We start from the raw sequence: 19,096 nt of genomic DNA on the forward strand, positions 1-19,096 counted from the left end.
ACGTTTTTAGCATTTTCAGTCAAACACACAGAATAGAAAGTCTCGATCGTTTAGGTCGACCCCAAAAACTCTGGGTTGTCTCCCGTCTGACAATCTAGTACTCTAAAGGGTTACATATTTAGATGTTTTAACAATTATAAATGAGACATCAGCTTAAAACAAGAAAAACAAGAAAGTAAACTAGACTTTAATTGTCTGGTGAAATCAGAAATACAAACCACATGAGAACCTCCTGTAGATTATCGCTATGATGTCTGTCCAGACTCTTCTATTATTTGGTCAAGACTTTGAATTTAATTAAAAGGTCAAAAGGTAAAAAGACAGACTTACGTTGGGCCAAACAAGCCGATTCTGATAAAACAAACTTGTGAGTCTACACAGCAGACAACATTTCAAACACGGACAAATAATTCTCTGAAAACCGCACGCTTTCAATACAGCAGAACATCTTAACAATCAGCACAGCTTCAAGGTTGGCAAGAGCAGGCATAATGCCTCCGGTCGCTAGATGCAACAGGTGTGAGGCGCGCACACACACACACACACACACACACACACACACACACACAAAACATGAATAGAGTAAAATAGGGAACCTTCCTGCAGCAGTCATGTGTGCTGCATTAGGGGATGTGGGGAAAACTGATGTAATGCGATCTTTCTTCTGTGAGGCAGCTTTTATGGGCTACAGTATCCTGTACAGCCATTGTTGTGGCTGATGTGGTGAAGGAAACGGGATGTGACGATATAATCTTAGAGTGAATCATTAGGTATTCTGACACGGTCAGAGATAGTGGGACAGTAGATGCTTCCTCTGAAATTTAGAGGGACAAAAAACATGCGTCAGATGACGTAACATCCTGAGGGAATCATGGAAGCTAAAGCAGCCACAGCGCTGCCGCTCCTCGAGAAATACATTTATAATCTCATTTAGCAGAGTGGAACAAAACTAAATCTATCTGCAAAAGACAAAAGCTGCAAGTCTTATAGCTCAGGTGCATTCCTGAGCTACAAACGTCCTAGATCATCTCCAACAGCAATCGTGGCCTTAGTCCTGTCTAAAATTAACGGCTCCAACTCACCGCTAACTTTAATGAAAAATCAGCTCAGTAGTTTTACACAATCCTGATGAGAGACATACTGCAAGAACACCTCAGATGTGTTCCCTCAGCGTCTCCTGAGCAATTCTTGGTTGTGCTGTCCCGCTGGGGGCAGTCACAACTACCATGGTGGTGTGGGGAGGGTGGGGTTTGGTTTGCAATATTTAGGTGGGTGAGAGGATGACTGGCAAGACAGAAAGTTTCTCTGTAGGACAAAGTAATAGTCCCTGCTATCCAGCTCACCCCTCAGTATTTTTAAGGATTTGGCAGATGATGGAGCCTAAGCAGAGTCATATATTTGGCAAAGCAAAGAACGCAGGTTTATTTTTCTTAAATACGATTCGCAACCTGAAGCTCTGAAGAACTGCTGATGTGAATAATGAGTCAGAGCATGTGACCTGAAACATGAAGGAGAACAGAAAGAGAGGACTTTGGGCCACAGTGTAAAATATCTGAAAGTCGTCTGGAGTGGGGTAAGGGGTGGGGTGAGGAGGCGGGGTGGGCCGCTCATACTAATCTGAGCGATGATTGGTCGTGAGTATTTGTGCCAGCTGCGCTGTTCAAGTAGGGCTCTTTAGACAAGCATTGTAGTCCGCTATGATGCAAGCAAATCCATTAAGACCTGTGTGTGTGTGTGTGTGTGTGTGTGTGTGTGTGTGTGTGTGTGTGTGTGTGTGTGTGTTATTGTGGCCTGCATGGACACCAACACTGAGCAGCTCTGTCTTTTGTGTGTTCCTTGTCATAGTAATTTTATGCACAAGCATACGTAAAAGCTGCGTGTATGGCAGCCGCCGCATTGTGATTCCATGTGTTTGCCTCTGAGGCTGCATTGTGTGGAGGTATCAATGGCTCCTGTGTGCGAGCGTCTGGAGGAAAGCTGTCTGGAGAAGTGGAATACAAGACACTGCATCTAGGTGTGTGTGTGACTTTGGTTCATATCACAAAGCTGTGATTTTCAGTCTTATGTGATGGATTAACTTCTTCTGGACACGTTTAAGACCAATTTATCAACAGGAAACATCACTGAAAGCCACCATTACACTCAAAGCGCTCATAAAAATATGTTTAGCCTGAAAGAAGTGATTTCTGTAGCTTGTTCGTCATCTTCACTTGAGGCCAGCAGCTCTAATGCCACATTAGCGGTTAGCAGCATAACACTTCTGAATCTCCCAACCAAACTGTGTGGGGCCAAAGATGCATAAGTGCTGGGTTTTAACAGGGCAGACTAATGTGCAGGATAGAAATTATGAGGATGTCTCTGGTTCAGTTGTTAAGTTAAGGTTGCTGGAAATGAAGTTGGATAAATGGGAAAGTGCAACAGCTGCCAGATGCCAAAAATACGGCCAAAAGATAAACAAGTAGGTCATGCTTTACGTCTCGTCTTTACGGAGCATTCTTCAGTGCGTGTAGGGAGTCATTTAACTTGTAGGCTGTCTAGATGCCAGTTTGTGGTGCAGCCAGTCAGCCTGGGATCTGCAGAGGAATTCAACCTCTGCTGCTGGCTCACCCTTGTGTTTGCATGGGCAAAGATAAGGACATTCAGTGCATTCCAGAGAGGAAGGAGAGAAACAGGGAGGTGTGTGTGTGTGTGTGTGTGTGTGTGTGTGTGTGTGTGTGTGTGTGTGTGTGTGTGTGTGTGAGACGAGGTGACGACAGGAGGCAGAAAATAAGAAGCCTCTAGGAATAATAGAAAAACAGAAATTCGTAGTAAAAGTCAAAGTGATGAGAAACAGAGATAAATGATGATTTCTGTTCTTTTTCAAACGTCTGTGGAGGATCACGGTGAACTGTGATCATAACAGCAGGTATCCTCGTGCGATGATACTTAAGCATCAAATCACTCCAAAAAACACCCAATTTGGTTAGAATGTAGGAAAAGTTGCAAACTTAAAAAGAGAGAGGGTAAGTGTAGATTCTGATGGGTATCGCTTCATTTTTTTGTCATCATGTGACGGCATGACTTGGCTCTAGAAACTTCTAGCTCTGGTCATTTTTTTCCCCCGGTTCTGCTTTCCAAAACCTTCACATCATTTTCTTTTCTTGTACCAGCACACTTTGGATTCCAAACAAAGCGTAGCACGGCTTGTTTTCTCTTCTCGGCACCCCGTGGTGCACATCGAACCAATTCTAAACTGGGCAGCAGTGCAGACGGTGAAGGTTTATTTGTAAAACTGACTAATTATGGCTTTTTTAAAAAAGGCTGATTAAACTCGACTTAAGAGGCTGCTGTTTTTGGAGCGCTGCGAGTGAACTTAACAAGATCCAGAAGGTTAAAATACAATGTGGCATACGAGCGCACAGTGAAGGCAGAAATTTGTACTAAAATGAATACAGATGTGAAACATGCACATGAACTGATGATGGATTCTAATATAATTAGATCAAAGACAAAGCAATATATTGAGCATTAGGGAATTAAGAACAGATTCTTGTAGAGAACTGATTTCTAGTAGTTTAATTCCTTGGAATCTTTAGTCTTGTCTTTATAAATGAAATTTATAAAGGACAGGAGCACAATGGTAATGTGGAAACTGCATCCAAGACAGAAACAGCTGCATTTTGTTGCTAACACAACTTTGAGTCTTTGCAAGTACCTGGACAAACAGCATGCTAACGCTAAACTAGCCAAGAACCCAGAGTGACGTTAGCTGACTGACTGCTAACCCCAGCCCAGCAGCCAGATGCTCCAGATACCTCCAACATACACAAACATTTGACCCACAGCGTGTAATGAATTTGTACAAATGTAATGTCTTTTATATGATTCTTAGCGATGGTAGTGTTTCTGCGAGCAGAGCCGATGAGAACCCACTGAGAATCGATAAGGAATCGAATCAATAAGAGATATTCACAATGGAATCACCAAATTCTAATGAATTCCCATCTTTATTTCCCATCATTACTGAAGTTTTTATATTGGCCTTCATTATTTGTCTAATCTTTTCTAAACATAGACCTAATAAGATTCTGACCATAAGAAGATTCGACTGGTCCTTTTGTCCAACCAACTACCGTCCAAAAATGTCACTGAAAAATATCTCCAAGAGAGAAAAGCAACAAATCCTCAAAGCTGAGGACCTGAAACCAGCAAATGACTGGTATTTTCCTCTCATCAACACTGCTGAATAAATTAATAGATCGCCTAATTGTTTGAGTGTTTATCCAATCAATGATTACAATCAAAATAAATGACGCAGATGAATGCAAACAAAGCTGAACAATTTAAATTTCCCTGCAAATGTCTTCTTTCTTCCGGACTCATCAGCTTTAAGAGTTTATTTGACCTTCAAGCAGGAAGGCTGAAGCCACCTGGAGGCCAACAGCGGCCAAATTCTGCTCTCGTATCGAGCTGCTTCCTGTGAATGAATCCGACTGTGTGAATGTGAGGGAAGGAAAAGAAACGTGTTTCCAGTCAACCGTAAAATGGTGGAAAAGGTATTTCAAAGTAGCTTGCTACTACAGGTCACTGCACCTTCGATTACTGCGGAAGAGAGAGAGTGCGTGTGTGTGTAAAAGCACACACACTAGCTCTCAGCTGACTGAAGGTGTGTAAACTGTACAAACACTGGCCAGAGCTGGACTTGACTTGTTTGGACACTAAGAGAGACACAGTACACCAAACTGTGCTGCCTTACAAAGCTATCAGGAATGTGTTCTGTTACATGCATGTCACAGAATACACAAAAAAATGAATTAAAAAAAATATTCATATTTTTTTGCAGGATTCAAGAAAAGAAAATACAGCCAAGTATATACCGCTGTGCTGCAGTTACACCTGCCTTCTTTCTGCTCACATACTGGGATCTCTAACACTGTAGTGTGGAAAGAGACTGCTGATAGCATCACTAACTACTGCTGCATCACCACTGCGTGCGCGTGTGAAGAGTTACTGCATCTTCACTCTTATCTATCTGCTGCCAGCACTGCATGCGGTCCTGCAGCAACAACACTGACTTGTCTTTCCTCTTATACTGAAGACATGCTTTTTGCCTCTTTATCTATTTGACTTCCACTCTCGTGTCTCGTGCAGTCAACGACAGCGTGGAGCTTGTTCGGAGTCGCTAAATTTGCATGGAGCAGTATTGACCTCAGCTCTGTGTAAATGAGTTTGAGCAGCACAGGACATCTTGTTCACATTTCTTGCCTTAAATGATTTTAAAAGCTGGACAATGCAAGTTTTTTGCAAATGTGAGCTTCCCATTACTGCAGCTCCAAATCAGGTCTTAACTGCCTTCTTCCTCTCTGCCCTTAACTATCTCTCTCCCATTTTCTCCCCTCCTGCTCCTTGTTTTCTCCTCCCACCCATCCCTTCCCTACAAAACACCACATCTTTCATTTCCATCACTTTCTCTTCTCTAAATTTAACCTCCTCCTCTCCCCCCTCATTACCCTTGTTATATCACCCCGATGGCCAGCTTCTTCAGAAATGCCCAGCCCCTTTGCTGATATTTCCACTCTCATGCCTTTATTATACCTCCCTGCCCTGATCTCATTCAACTCCTCAGGTTTCCTTCATCTCACTCTCCCTCCCTCCCCTCTCCTTGGGTTTTCAGAGGAATGCTGGGCAGAGCTGGGTTTTAGTTTCAAGGTCCAGACTAGCGATTAGATAAAGAGTTCAATAAATCCGCAAACTGCAGGGTGGGGCCATGTTTTCGCTGATAACACATTACAGCTTTAATTTGTGCAATCCAAGCCTGGGTTTGAAAGAGACTATGTTTGAACTAAAGGTATTGAAGTGTGTTTGTCTGTAACTGCATGTATGTTTGGATGTTGTTGTTGTTTTTTTAAAATAGCTGCTTATATTAATACAGATATGTATAAATGTGTGTAGAGTTTTACCTATAACTAGAAAGGTGGAAAAGGAGAACAAAGGTCAATGACTGAAACATGCAGCCAAATCAGCTTTCTAAATTAGTCCATTTGTGTGCAATTAAGTGCATTACAGTTCCTTTATATATGAATATGTATGGATCTGTACCTAGATCTGCAGCTTAAGCAGCTTCCTGCCACAACAAACTGCAATGGATATAAAACAAGCTCCAAAAAACAAAAAAAATCAAGACCCTCTCACACACACGAGCTAGTCATACATCCAGTCAGCCATAGTCATACCCTGTCATAAGACTGAGTGAGTGTGTGCAGGAAGCTAGATCATTGTTTGAATAAAGACTGAAGACTGTGTGTGTGTGTGTGTGTGTGGCTTGGGGGCTGTGAGGTCACTGCAACACAAACAGGCTGTGCACTGAAAAGTATTTACTGTAAGGCAGATGTGGGAAGCAAGGTTAGGAGGGGAATTACTAGCCACCAGAACCAGTGCTAACCAACTTTGACTGTGGCATTGAAAGAAAAGTCACAGTTCCTGACTTTTCTAAGTTGACTTTCAATGTATTTATTAGGGGTGCAACGATACTCGTATCGATATTGAACCGCTCGATACAGTGCTTTCGGTTCGGTACGCATATGTATCGAACAATACAAAATTTTTAATTTATTTTATCAACTTTCCTTCTGACGATGCTGTCTGTGTTGAGCGCTCAGTGGATCTGCGCTCGACAGTGCAGCCTAGGCGGAGTAGTCGAACGCAGATTCACTGAGCGCAGGGCAAGCTAGCGAGACAGAAGTTAAGCTCTCGTTGCAACATGGCAAATTGAACCTCCCCCACCCTCATTCAGATCTGGCGTTTGGAACTATTTTGGTTTTCATGTGACGTATGACCCTGATGGTAAGCGAGTCATGGACAAAAGTAAAACAGTATGTTGGATGTGCCACGCAATGCTCAATTACATTGGTGGGAACTAGTGCGTTAGCGCAGTTAGCTCGTTAACGTGTTGGCCGTCCAGCCCCACGCACGGGGCGATCCGCGGTAGCTCGTTAACGGAGATTTGCCGTGTTGTGGCGTTAACGTCATTTCAACGAGATTAACGCTGACAGCACTAGTGGGAACACAACGAATATGACTGCACATTTACTCCGACAGCATCCTAGTGCAAAGACAAGTGGAAGCAGACAAAAACAACAAGCACGCATGCTACAAACTTTACCCGAGTCATTTAGACAGCCGTTAGCACATGATTCTCCTTATGGGGACCTGATATGTTTAATATGCTGCTGAGAATATAGCCCAGAAGAAGCGTATAGTATAGCTTTTATTTTGGAAAGAGACATTTCTCTGTAATAAACTCTCTTTTCCAAAGATCAGTGATTCCTCCATCAGATAAAATAAATAAAATAATAATTCAAAATTTAAAAACTGTACTTTCGAGTTAAAATATATATTTATAATTTTAATAAATGACAAATTAAAAAGGCATGAACATTTTTTTTGTATCGAAAGAATATCGAACCGTGACACCAAAGTATCGAACCGAACCGAACCGTGAATTTTGTGTATCGTTGCACCCCTAGTATTTATATTTGTAATCATATCCAGGAATACATGGACTGTGACACACACAGCCACACAGGGCTAAAGATCAGTCAGCAATCCCCTGGTAACCAAGTGGGAGGGTCTTTAAGGAGAGACTTCACCTGCTGGCAGATGGGTTGCTGTTAAAAGGTGAGATTTGTTACATGGAGACTGGCACATGGATACAGTGTTGCATTAAAACCCTGCCTGTGACTGATGTAGGCTACGTCCACACGTACCCGGGTATTTTTGAAAACGCAGATTTTTCTATGCGTTTGCACCTTTCGTCCACACGTAAACTACGTTTTCGGTCACTGAAAACGGAGATTTTTAAAAACTCCGGCCAAGGTGGATATTTTTGAAAACTACGTTTTTGCATTTACGTGTGGATGAGAAAAACGGAGAAAACGCAGAAAACGCAGCGTCAAAGGTGTGCGCATTTCTTGACGTCACACTGTGCGCCACGTTATTGTTTCGGTGAAATGAATTTCTACAATACTATTACTGTTAATTGTACTCTCTGCAGTGTTTAAATGCTTACATATACACACACAGTTACGGTCCCTCCACACATATGACTCGGTTCTGCTTCTATGCCCCAGCTTTGTTTACTTTTTCCCACCGAGGCTTCTAGACTTCTGATTGGCCAACATTTCTGCACGGTTAGGAATATATCGCCACCTGTTGCTTTGGCACATTCCTAGCAGCGTTTTCCTTCATTTCTGCCTTTACGTGTGGACGGGATTATTTTTTAAAACGAAAATGGAAAATCTCCGTTTTCAAAAATACCCGTGTACGTGTGGACGTAGCCGTAGTTTGTATAGAAGAGGCGGTATGGAAGTTGTGCCTACTGAAGGCAAACATTCTCCATTTATGTTTCCAAGTCATTGCAGCTCGATGGTTAGCTAGCAAGTGTTTTCAGAAAAGTTTGCCTCTTTAATATCTGTAATCAAACTACGGGCAGCCATGGCAACAATCAACCAAAGAAATCGCAAGGAGGTTCCCCAGTCCCTCTTTACGACTGACTTTCACCTAATAACAGACAGCAACCTTCAGCAAGTGTAAGAACCATTTAATTGTTTGTTTCTATTGTTGTGCATTTGGACAGGAGGAAGCCGTTATCGTTTGAGTTACTGCAGTTATACAGGAAGAGGTTCATGCATTCAGGGAAGCGCAACAGTTTTTGACCGTGTTTTCTGCAGCAGGTATGCCAGCAGTGACAATCTGGAGTTGGGGTGCATAAGTTGAATGAGAGCTGTGTGTTACATAATTTAAAAAAAGACTAGCAGGCACAAAGATGTTTGGACTTGTGTACAGATGTGGGGCATGCACCAGAAACTGCTTAGGTGATGTGACACCAACGTGCCAGTTTATTGGAAAGTCGTTACAGAAACCACTCGCCAAACAGTTGGGGAATACACATTTTTCCCTAGAAACCAATCGTGGTACCAGGGGTCGCCCGTCAGCATCTTTAGGATGATGTGACTGTGCCTAAAGTGATGATGTTTAACCGGTCACCCGTTTATCACGCTTTTCTGTTAGAGTGAATTGTTAAATGTTTGTCATTTTTATGTTTACCATTTGTAGATCGTTTTAAGGAATTCTTTCTGTCCTCCCCTCCCCAGATTCTCGAGAATCTGGATGGGGGGCAGTAGTGTTTTTAATCACAGGAACATTCTTATGAAGGTCTGTTTGATGTTGGTAAACTTCCTCCCCTTTGTATGGCTTCACTGTGTTATCTAGGGTGAACCATCTAGGGTGTGGGGGAGACTACCCTCTTTATGACCAAGGATGTTCCTCCTGCTTTTATGTTATATGACCCTTTGATCAGCAGGAACACACACACACACACACACACACACACTTAAATACAGAAGTTCACACATATACATACAATGCCTGTCTTAGAACCAAGGGGGCGTGGCTTTGTTCTGACGTGTTTTGTGTGAACTATCTCTCAATAAAAGGCAGCAGGAGGAGGTCAGATCTGGAGGTCATTTTCGTGGTGGACACAGACGAGGCCTCCCTTGCGCAAATAATCGATCGATCGACTGTCTTGTTTTCTTCATGATGAATAAGTCTCTAGAATTAGCGGGGCTTGTGGAAACACAGACCCAACATTTTCCTTCACTGGATTTCTGCAACAACATTTTGACTTGGTGAATAAGCACTTTGTAACTTCTCATCGACACAGATCACATAAAAACATCTGCCGAATTTACTCTGTACAACCAATTTCCACTCAAAATCAGTGTAAGCTTTTAATGTGACAGTGAACAGGAAGACAAATCCATTACAAATGTTTTTATTATGGGGATTAATAGAGTAAACATGCCAGAATTCAAGACAGTACTTCACTGTTGAGAGTTACAAGATTGTTAGACTCAACTTTGGCTTTGATTTAGAGTTTTCTATTCAGACTAATAAGAAAAAAAGTTTGCATTAGTTAAAAAAGTAACCATGTAAGAAATTTAAAAGTAGAATTACATGGATATGAGTTAAAACAAAAACATGCCCTGGGCACTCATTACATCTTCCTGAATCAGGATATGTTCAGAGGAAACCTTCAGTGCCAATTTCCTTTATTTCTTAAGAATACTCTTTAATGACTTGAGTTCATGAACAACAAACCAAAGTTACAATTAGTAAAGTAACAATGTGAGCCCTAATTATATGCCAGTTTTCTTCAACCATGCTCCTGAATCACATCAGTACAGGGTTACAGGTTATGTTTAACTAAACTCTGGTAGCAAGAGGCTTTTTAATGGGAGATGTGCTTGATGTGTAATCTTATCGCCTGGATTTTGCAGCTTCCTGACAGAACAAAGAGCTTTTGCGCCAGACTGAATGGTTGACTTTGAGCGGTAAGTTTTCGAATGAATCATAGCACGACTTAGGTCAATGATTGGGAATTTTCCACCAGACAGAAAGCTGTCAGCTCTACCTGCCACAATTGTTGCACAAACATTACCCAAAACCAGATAAGAGCGAAAACATTCACAGACTGGATCAGTAGGAACCGTTTAAACCAGAAAACAATCACACAGAGGGCAGCAGAGGGACTGACTGTGCAAAAGGACAGCTTATAGGAGTAAAAGAAGAGTCTGTATTACATAACTAGAATATTATATTGCAACAGATACAGACTTGTTGTGTGTGTGTGTGTTACTGAAGGGGAAATGGGGGGGATGGATGGTCATTCAGCAAAGGATGAAATGGGGAAAAAAAGGAGGGGATGCTCATGGATGAGAGGGGGAGGAAAAGGGTATAGAGTTTCCTGTCCCGTTCCCTCTCCTCCTCCCAGAAAGGTCACCAATGAGGCGCTCCGCACCACCTCAAAGAATCCCAGTCCACAGGAAGTGCAAACCCTCGCTCTCTGGAGATTTATTTACAAAAAAAGAAAGAAAAAAAAAAGGCCATGGAGGAATGCTTTGCTCTTACACACACGATGAGCAAGCATGCCTGTTAACATCCCTTCACCCCTCCCTATCTCTGATCCTGCTTCAATACAGACTCCTACGACCTTCCCTTTCTCTCTCTCTCACACACACACACACACACGAGGTGCTAACGCTTGACGAAGGGTTAAGTGTGCGAGTGTCTGTTTTACTGGCATTACTGCCACAGGATCCATTACAACTCTGCGCTGTTGATCACTGGATGCTAATGGCTAGGTGTAATAGCTGCAGGAGGCTGCAGAAGGACAAAGAAATAGAGGGCAATAGGACGAAACTGCAGGCATGCAGGGGTGACACCCCTGCACCCCACACATGCAGACACACACCCCCACAGATGAGCGCCTGGTTTCAGTCAAGATGGAATCTATTATTCCTTTGTTTCCCTGCAGCTTCTGGAGGGAACTGAGCCCAGCTAAGAGGGAGGAAGGGTGGGAGGTTGTGTGTGTGTGTGTGTGTGTGTGTGTGTGTGTGTGTGTGTGTGTGTGTGTGTGTGTGTGTGTGTGTGTGTGTGTGTGTGTGTGTGAGTGATAGGGAGGGAGGGATGCAAGAAAGAGAAACAACTGGGAGAGTGATTGAGAGAGTGCTAAGGGGAGGGGGCAAGCCACATGTCTGTGTGTGTCTCCAAGTGATGATGTGTGTAGATGACCAATCATTAAGGTTGAAGTGAGACCTCACAGAAAGAGGGAGAGCGAGACTGAGGGGGGGGGGGGAAAGGAGATTGGAGATGTGATAAAGAAAGAGAAGGAGACATAAAGACGACCCCCCCGACACCCACACCCAGAGATTACTGACAAATGTCTGTTTACTCTCATAATTATCAAATTGGGCTTTATTAGTTTTCACTAGTTTTAGCCTTTATCTTTATGGTGTTGCTGTAAAGTTTAAAACTATTATAAATAGTAAGTATGTGGTTATAGCAACAACAAGAATCAGAACTCCTTTCCTCCATCCATCCACAGCTTTCCTTATGAATATTTTTCATATATGTATATTTTTGTCCTTTTTATGGAACAGATGTCAACAAACATGATTACAACATGTGCATGAGTCAAATCATACGTGTTTTGGTGGCATACTCATTATTATTATGTTATCAGGGACACCAAGTACAGCAGCTTTAGTATTTGTACTCATCACTGGGTTTTTTTGTTTGTGATGCTGTTTGACATCACAAGCGTGGTGGGATGCACAGTTGGCAGCTAGGAAGGACAAGGGAAATTCTGGCTTAAAACAAGTAAAGATGGCAAGAAATAAATTAGTGAAGCTTTAACACAATAATAATTTCACTTTGATCAGAAGAAGCTGTGAAATATGAGCAGCTCCAAAAAAATTTAAAAAATTAATTATGACTAATGGCTGATGATTCAGTCTCTCAAGAAACACACACGATTAAAAAAAAAAAACATAATTAATTTAAAAATCTCAGCTGCTCCATAGGAGGGTCACAGAGGGTTAAATGGCAGCTTATGATGGAGTAGAATATGTGCATTGTGTATATATCGTGTGTGTTTCTGACACACAACTATGTGGAGTCTGGTTACAATCCAGCTCAGGAAACACCTCACTGCCCTGTCTGTCAACATGTTTCTGTGTCTGTGTGTGTGTGTGTGTGTGTGTGTGTGTGTGTGTGTGTGTGTGTGTGTGTGTGTGTGTGTAGCAGTAAGACCTTATAAGGCTACATGGCTGATGGCTGCTCAACAGTTTCAATAGCAGGCGAGAAAAAGTGAGAGAGATGGCAAATGAAAATAAAACGAGTTAAAAAAAAAAGGGGGGGGAGGGGGGAGAAAACAGGAAATGTGAGACTGAATGAATAAAGAGGCACAACCCAGATGGTATAAGGCAGAGCGGGGAGGGTGAGGAGGGGGGGAATGGAAAAGGTAACAGTACAAGAAAAAAAGAAAAAAGAAAATGAGACAGATAAATGGAACAAGAGGCCAAGAGGCTGCATGCCTTCCTCTCCTTTAGCCCATTACTCATCTTAATGCTGCATCTCTTTTCTCTCCTCTCTGCTACTCCAAATCTGTGAGCAACAGGCAGTGTGAGGCATATCAGATTTAACACTTAAAAATTTAATTTGGGCACAGATCATCCAAAATAGTCAGGTCAGGGTGCTCCATCAATAGTAAAATGCCAAATTATTCTAATGACTACTCTTGGCTATTCAAATGTCAAGGTTGATGTTTTTTTTATTCAGAGAGGAACCGTAAAGTTTTTGGCAGAGATTCAGGATAGATGCTGTTCCTGACGAACGTCTTTATGGAAACTCATATAGCAAAAATGTGTCCTCAAGACCTCTGGGGGAAAAAAAGGGCACATAATGTTTGTGATTTGTATTTGGCTCTCATCTTACGAATGGATTTTATGTGGGAGGGAATAAAATCTGGTGAATACTTTTCCACATCTGCGCAAATCAATAAAATGTGTTCGAAACCTGAGCCATTTAAAAGCAGCTTAAACCCAGAGTCACTGTAAGCAACTCTTCCCCCTGACAGTCACCCAAACAGTCAATGAGGACAGAGGGAGTTTTGATTGGTCGGTTGGTCACAGGACGAACCGTGACCTCACTGATGGACACTCAAGCCAGTCAGTCGCAGAGCGACGTTATCAGCAGCTCCTAGTTACACATGACAGGAAACCCCAAATGTGGGTTTTTAAAAAGCTAAAAGATGACATAGAGCCCCCTCAAGCCAATTTGAGCTTAAAAACAATAAATTATCCCAAAGCTGGCCACATGAAATAGCCAGTCGGATGCTCGGTGCAGCGACATGAAGCTTAATCGCATTCTCTTTAACCCCACAAATGTATTTAATCGACTCGTAGTCTAATCCATTGAATTAGCAGCTACTAGTCGACTAGAAAACTCGAGGGGGGCAGCTTTATTACATAGTTTAGAAGCTTTTTCTTTTTTCTCTCCCTCTCCTCTTTAAACTGACAGGTCAGGATTACAACATGATTGACATTACTCTAACTCTGCTTTACCATTCGAGGGAAACAACTACGCTCCCAACACACTTGACTTGACTGATGAGGATCGGCTCTCAGGCCTCTTTTGGGAAACTCATTTGGGAACCAACATTTTTCAACTCCACACATCAGGTATCACACACAAAGCTGCAGGAGGAAAAGAAAGAGGCAGGAAACTGTGTTTAGGGAAATGGCCTCTTCCTGTTTTTCTGCCCCGATGAGCTGATCTAGGAGTTTTGGTAAGAATCCACTCAGAAACACCACCTGCTGACACGAATGCGCTGTGAAGCACACAGTGGCAGGGCCCTGACCAGCCTACAGCTGCTGAAATAGTGTGCGTTTTCTGTTGCTCTCAGTGCTTTAAATGAGCATTCACACAGGAAGCAGTCAAAATCATTCAGTGTAATTAGAATATCACAGGATCTGCTCGGGTATGCACCTTAACAACAGGACTAGAGATGTTCAGACAAGGACTCAAACACAATAACTGGGGTAATATACTGTGTGTGATCGTTGGTGTGAATATGGTACCTTGATGTCAAAGTTGCATTCAAACCGCTTGATGAGGACGATGAAGTTGCCCGTCAAGTTTTCCTTCGGCGGGGGTTCGATGGGCTCGCAGGCATTTTCTGGTCGAGCGCCAATCAGGAAGCCCTGTGGGGATATTATGAAGGGGTAATGTGACTTCCATCCAAATTTATCTTTATTTGGTTCACTTATATCACAAGTTAAACAAGAATTAGATCACGTTTTCAAACTTCAAACATATCTGAGGTGCCTTTTTTCAGTCCTTTCCAAGATTTACATTGTAGGCGAGATTTCTGGGATCTGCGTGTGCCTGTGTGTGGTTAACATGCGTCAACAACAGAGTTTCGTTCCTTAATCTAAAGCTTTAAACCTTTCTCCTCCTAGATAAGCAGCATCCATCAAGAAAGCTGGAGAAAATAAATTGCTGGTTTGCAACATTTGTTTGCAACCCCTACATGCACCATATTCATGTGACATTGTGATGCATGTATAATGAATGCAGAACTTTCCACTGGAATGAAGACACATACATATTACAGTCAGCTACATATCAAGGATGCTGTTGTTCTCAGATTGTCTCAAAAATCTGATCCTCTTTCTTCTTCTCTGCTGCTGCTTCCTGCCTTAGTAACATAGCCAACAACACCTTTGAAGTGACTGACGAGAAGAAGATAGTAAGAAGAAAGAGAAAGCCTGGGAGTGATAAAAGAAAGATATACAAAAGCACAGACAGCAAAAGATACAAAAGATAGCTGCGGACAAAATAGGAAAACCAGAAATAAAAATTGAATGGAGACAAAAATAGAAGTGACTAAGCAAAGGACCAGATGAGATGCATGGAGAAGAAATCAACACGAGGAGAGCTATTTCAAAAACCTCTGCCGCTTTAATGGAAGTGTAACTAACACCAGTGTGTGTGTGTGTGTGTGTGTGTGTCTAAGGCAGGGTGGTAGACAGGAAGTGTGAGCTGCTGTGGGACTTTGGGACTCTGCCTTCACTTCCATCGCTCTGTGTTTCTCTCTCTCACATATACAAAGCCAGCCCAGTATATCAAAGAGAGTCAGCACTTTCTACCACACACATAAGGCCAGTTTCAACCAGCAGGAAACTGATATTCTTTGTGCACATCTTGCCAGCTGCCACACCTCTGTGCCTCCAGAACACCGGCTGAACTCAACACGGGAAATGCCAACAAATCAGCTGGAAGTTAACGACAGCACGGAAGAGAAAGCTGCTGACTAAAGGCAGTGTCTGGTTTTAGTTTAACATTAACGGGAAGATCAAATTCAAAGACCAGGGAGCTCTCTGAAATATCACAGACTGGAGGAACGTGAGGAATCACCCGCTTCCCACATTGTCGTCACCTCTGGGTGCCTCCAGCGCAGCCCAGCCTTGCTGTTAAATGACATCACTGTGCTACTGCCTCACATTCCTCCTGACTCCTGAAACCAGTGGCAAGAGCGCCCTCTGTTGTACAATTTAAAAAAGACCCCCAAAACATCTGCAAGTACTGCAGAATGCAGAGACAGGAGCCGGGGAAGAAACAGGAAATACCTGGGGGTGGATCCTGAAAATACAAACCGAGATGATACAAATGTTCTGCTTCTGCAACAAGACCGCACTTAACCAGTAGACGATATCACCTTAAACTCTGACTAAATCAACATCTAGGCATTTTTTTAATAATAATAAAGACAGTGCACCTCAGCTGTGATGCTTCCAGAGATGTGAAAAAAGGGTAAACACATTATAGATAAAAGAAATTTTAAAAGTAACTCTTAAAAAGCACTAATTTATCCCGTAACAGTTTTTTTAGCCCATCATAGCAAGAAAACCAAATGTGGAAGAAGCACCATCTGAGGACAACTCATTTAACATGATTATGATGGAAAGAATGCAGTGGTTCAAATATTCTTACACAAGCACTTTTGCACAACTAACCAGCTGCGAATGTCACAAAGAACACAAAGAAGAGGTGGGACTGCAGAGCTGCTGCGGTAGTAGCAATTAACCCAGCAAAGCATTTTCTTTAAATCTCGCTTCAAATAAAGGCTAATAATTAATAAAACCTGTTAGTGGAGTAGCGCTCTCCAAAATAAAACTGATAATCACATTTAAAGAGAGTCAGCGTTAAATAGGATCAGAAAACGATTTAATTTCTTCTCCTTCTCCTACTGACTAGAGTACAAACAACTGCAGAGAGTGCTAACAGAGTGCCTAAGTGCCAACAAACTGTGGGACTTTGTGTTGTTGCAGAATTCAAGAGCCAAGCCAACTCTTTCAAATGATTGCACAGTGATTACACTTAATCCCGTCAGTGTAAATCTCACCACAGGGCTCGTTTGCAGCTTTGCTCGGGGTTGAGAGAGATAGAAACAAAGCAATTAATAACTCGCTCGACCGAGGCTCTCTGTAAGCAGATTAAAACCTGTGTGATTCCACTCTCAGATATGATGATTTTCATTACTTCACCTGCATAAAGCACTTCAAAACCCGACCTCATGCATGACCAGCGAGCTTGTCATGCTGTCTGAGTGAGAGCTTGCTTTTATTCAGACAGACACTGACTTCACCCTGTTTAGTGTTACATTTTGGTTTTGGGACAATCTTACTGAAACTTAATGCACTCATCCTGCATTAAGTTTCACGTGTACGCTGACGCAGTACAGCTGCAGTGTACATATGTTTAAAAAAATTAAAAAAAAAAAGTGGTATGTTTCTGGGTCACATTTCACTGAGGAAATGTGTATGTCCCAGAATTAGACAGAACAGAAGAGATTCTGGGTTCATTAACTTCTTGAGATCTTGTTGGGATCACATCTGAGGAAGCAGAGAAATCAACCCAGAGCAGCTTCTAGCTGTGACTGAGGTAAAATAGTAAAATAACCCTATTTCCATATCATTGTATATTCAGTACCAGGCTGTATTTTGAGCTATGAGCACACTCGTTGTCAAACGCAGTGGTCTGATTGGTCAGATCCATTTATGGACTGGTTAGGCAATAGGCACAAAGTTACTCATCACACACAGAAAGAGTATAAAGGTTGATTAAGTCATCCAGACACAAACAATAATTAGAACTATCTGGTGCAACCCATGTGCTGTAAGGCTCAGGTCTGAATCTGACCTGAGATCATTCCCTGGTCGTCCTCTCGGCTTTCCTGCCTTCTCTCTACTGTGGTTTAACAAACAAACTGAGCTACAGTACAGTAATCACAGCTATGTGCTACATGTACTACAGTAATGATATATTGCGCTGTATTTGTAGTTTAAAAAAAATCTAAACAAATACTGATAAGTTTTTTTTAGGTTTTTAACTATTTTTTTTGAATTAGTCTTTGAATGCAGCATTAGATCCATTTAAATAATAGAAAGCTCCTTATTTTTAAACGGGTGCCTGAGGATCATTTAGCAACAACAACGCCAGGCGTAGCTGTAGTCGGTCACCATCTGCTGATGCATGAGCCAAACCGCGGACTTTCCAGAGTAAACTTTAGCGAGGTGAAACTGTGTCTACTGACCAGGCTCGGATTGGGGAAATGAAAGTGGGTAAAAAAAAAAAAAAAAATTAAAAAAAGGAATGAAAACAAAACATCTGAAACTGCGGTGGTATGCAAATAACTCAACTGCATAAAGAAAAAGGGGGGAGGAGGGGGGGCAGTTATTTCAAGTTGGATTTATTGTTGTCTTAAAAAAATAAATAAATAAATAGGAGGTCACAGTACCCAGATGATTCCTTCCAGAATCACCTGCAGAGCTGATAAAGACTAAAACTTTCCATGATGGTGAACTTCGTACAATACTTCACTTCACATCACATGCTGGTGCCAAATGGTATTGCAATTGCTCGTGTCGGCAATAATATCACAACTAATCGTAAGCTGCTGCCAACCAGACGTGAACGTTGATCTCTCAGATATAAAATGTCATCACCAAAGACCGGACAGAATCAAATCTCAACATCCAGCTGCAATTTCCAAACGCCTTCGGGCACTTTCTGTTGTCACAGGACATTAAAAAAGAGGAAATATAGAATCTTCAATCAAATGTGTCAAAACCCGATGAAAAAAAAAAAAAAAAAAAAAAAGAAGTTTGTCGAGCTTCTTGTTCCTCGAAGTAATTCTTTCATTTCCATTTTTGCTGTTGCAAAGTTCTCCCAAAGATTTAAAACCAAAATTGTTTCAGTGGGTGTTTTTCTATACGATGTCTGCCATCATTTTATCCAGTCAGACAGTGGAGTGTTTACACATTCCAGGAGGAGACATAAAGCTCTTGGCGGTTGCATCAGCAAGGTACCCGGTGTAAAATTCTTTAATCTGTGAAAACTTTGTCAAATTCACTTAAAAATTTGAGTTTTGCTAACAAAACAAAACATGTTTTATTGTGTCAGAATGAACTTAAACTTGAAATCTAACCAGTCTAATCAATATAACCAAATTTCAAAAAATTCCCTCAGAGTGATCCCGATGTATAATATTCACTGGTATGGGACGGATGGAGAATCAGACAACATAAACCTCTGCCGACGACTGTCTACAGCACAAAAGGCATAAAAACAACTTAAAATCACCAAGTAAAAAAGTATTTGTGCCTATACATTTACCTTTGAATGTATACATGTTTTGACTACACTAGCATTA

General features: G+C 41.8%; 1 protein-coding gene across 1 annotated transcript in view; it reads right to left on the reverse strand.

Moving 5' to 3' along the window:
* The window catches only part of rnf13 (ring finger protein 13), a 39,663-nt gene that overhangs the window by 13,708 nt on the left and 6,859 nt on the right, over positions 1-19,096 (reverse strand). The window contains exon 4 of the mRNA XM_084952883.1: positions 14,460-14,582. Within this exon, the coding sequence (XP_084809009.1) occupies positions 14,460-14,582 (123 nt within the window). The remainder of the gene's footprint in view (positions 1-14,459; positions 14,583-19,096) is intronic.

This window comes from Perissodus microlepis, chromosome 15 (genome assembly GCF_051167445.1).
Source record: "Perissodus microlepis isolate ML-2025 ecotype Zambia chromosome 15, ASM5116744v1, whole genome shotgun sequence".
Taxonomy (NCBI): domain Eukaryota; kingdom Metazoa; phylum Chordata; class Actinopteri; order Cichliformes; family Cichlidae; genus Perissodus; species Perissodus microlepis.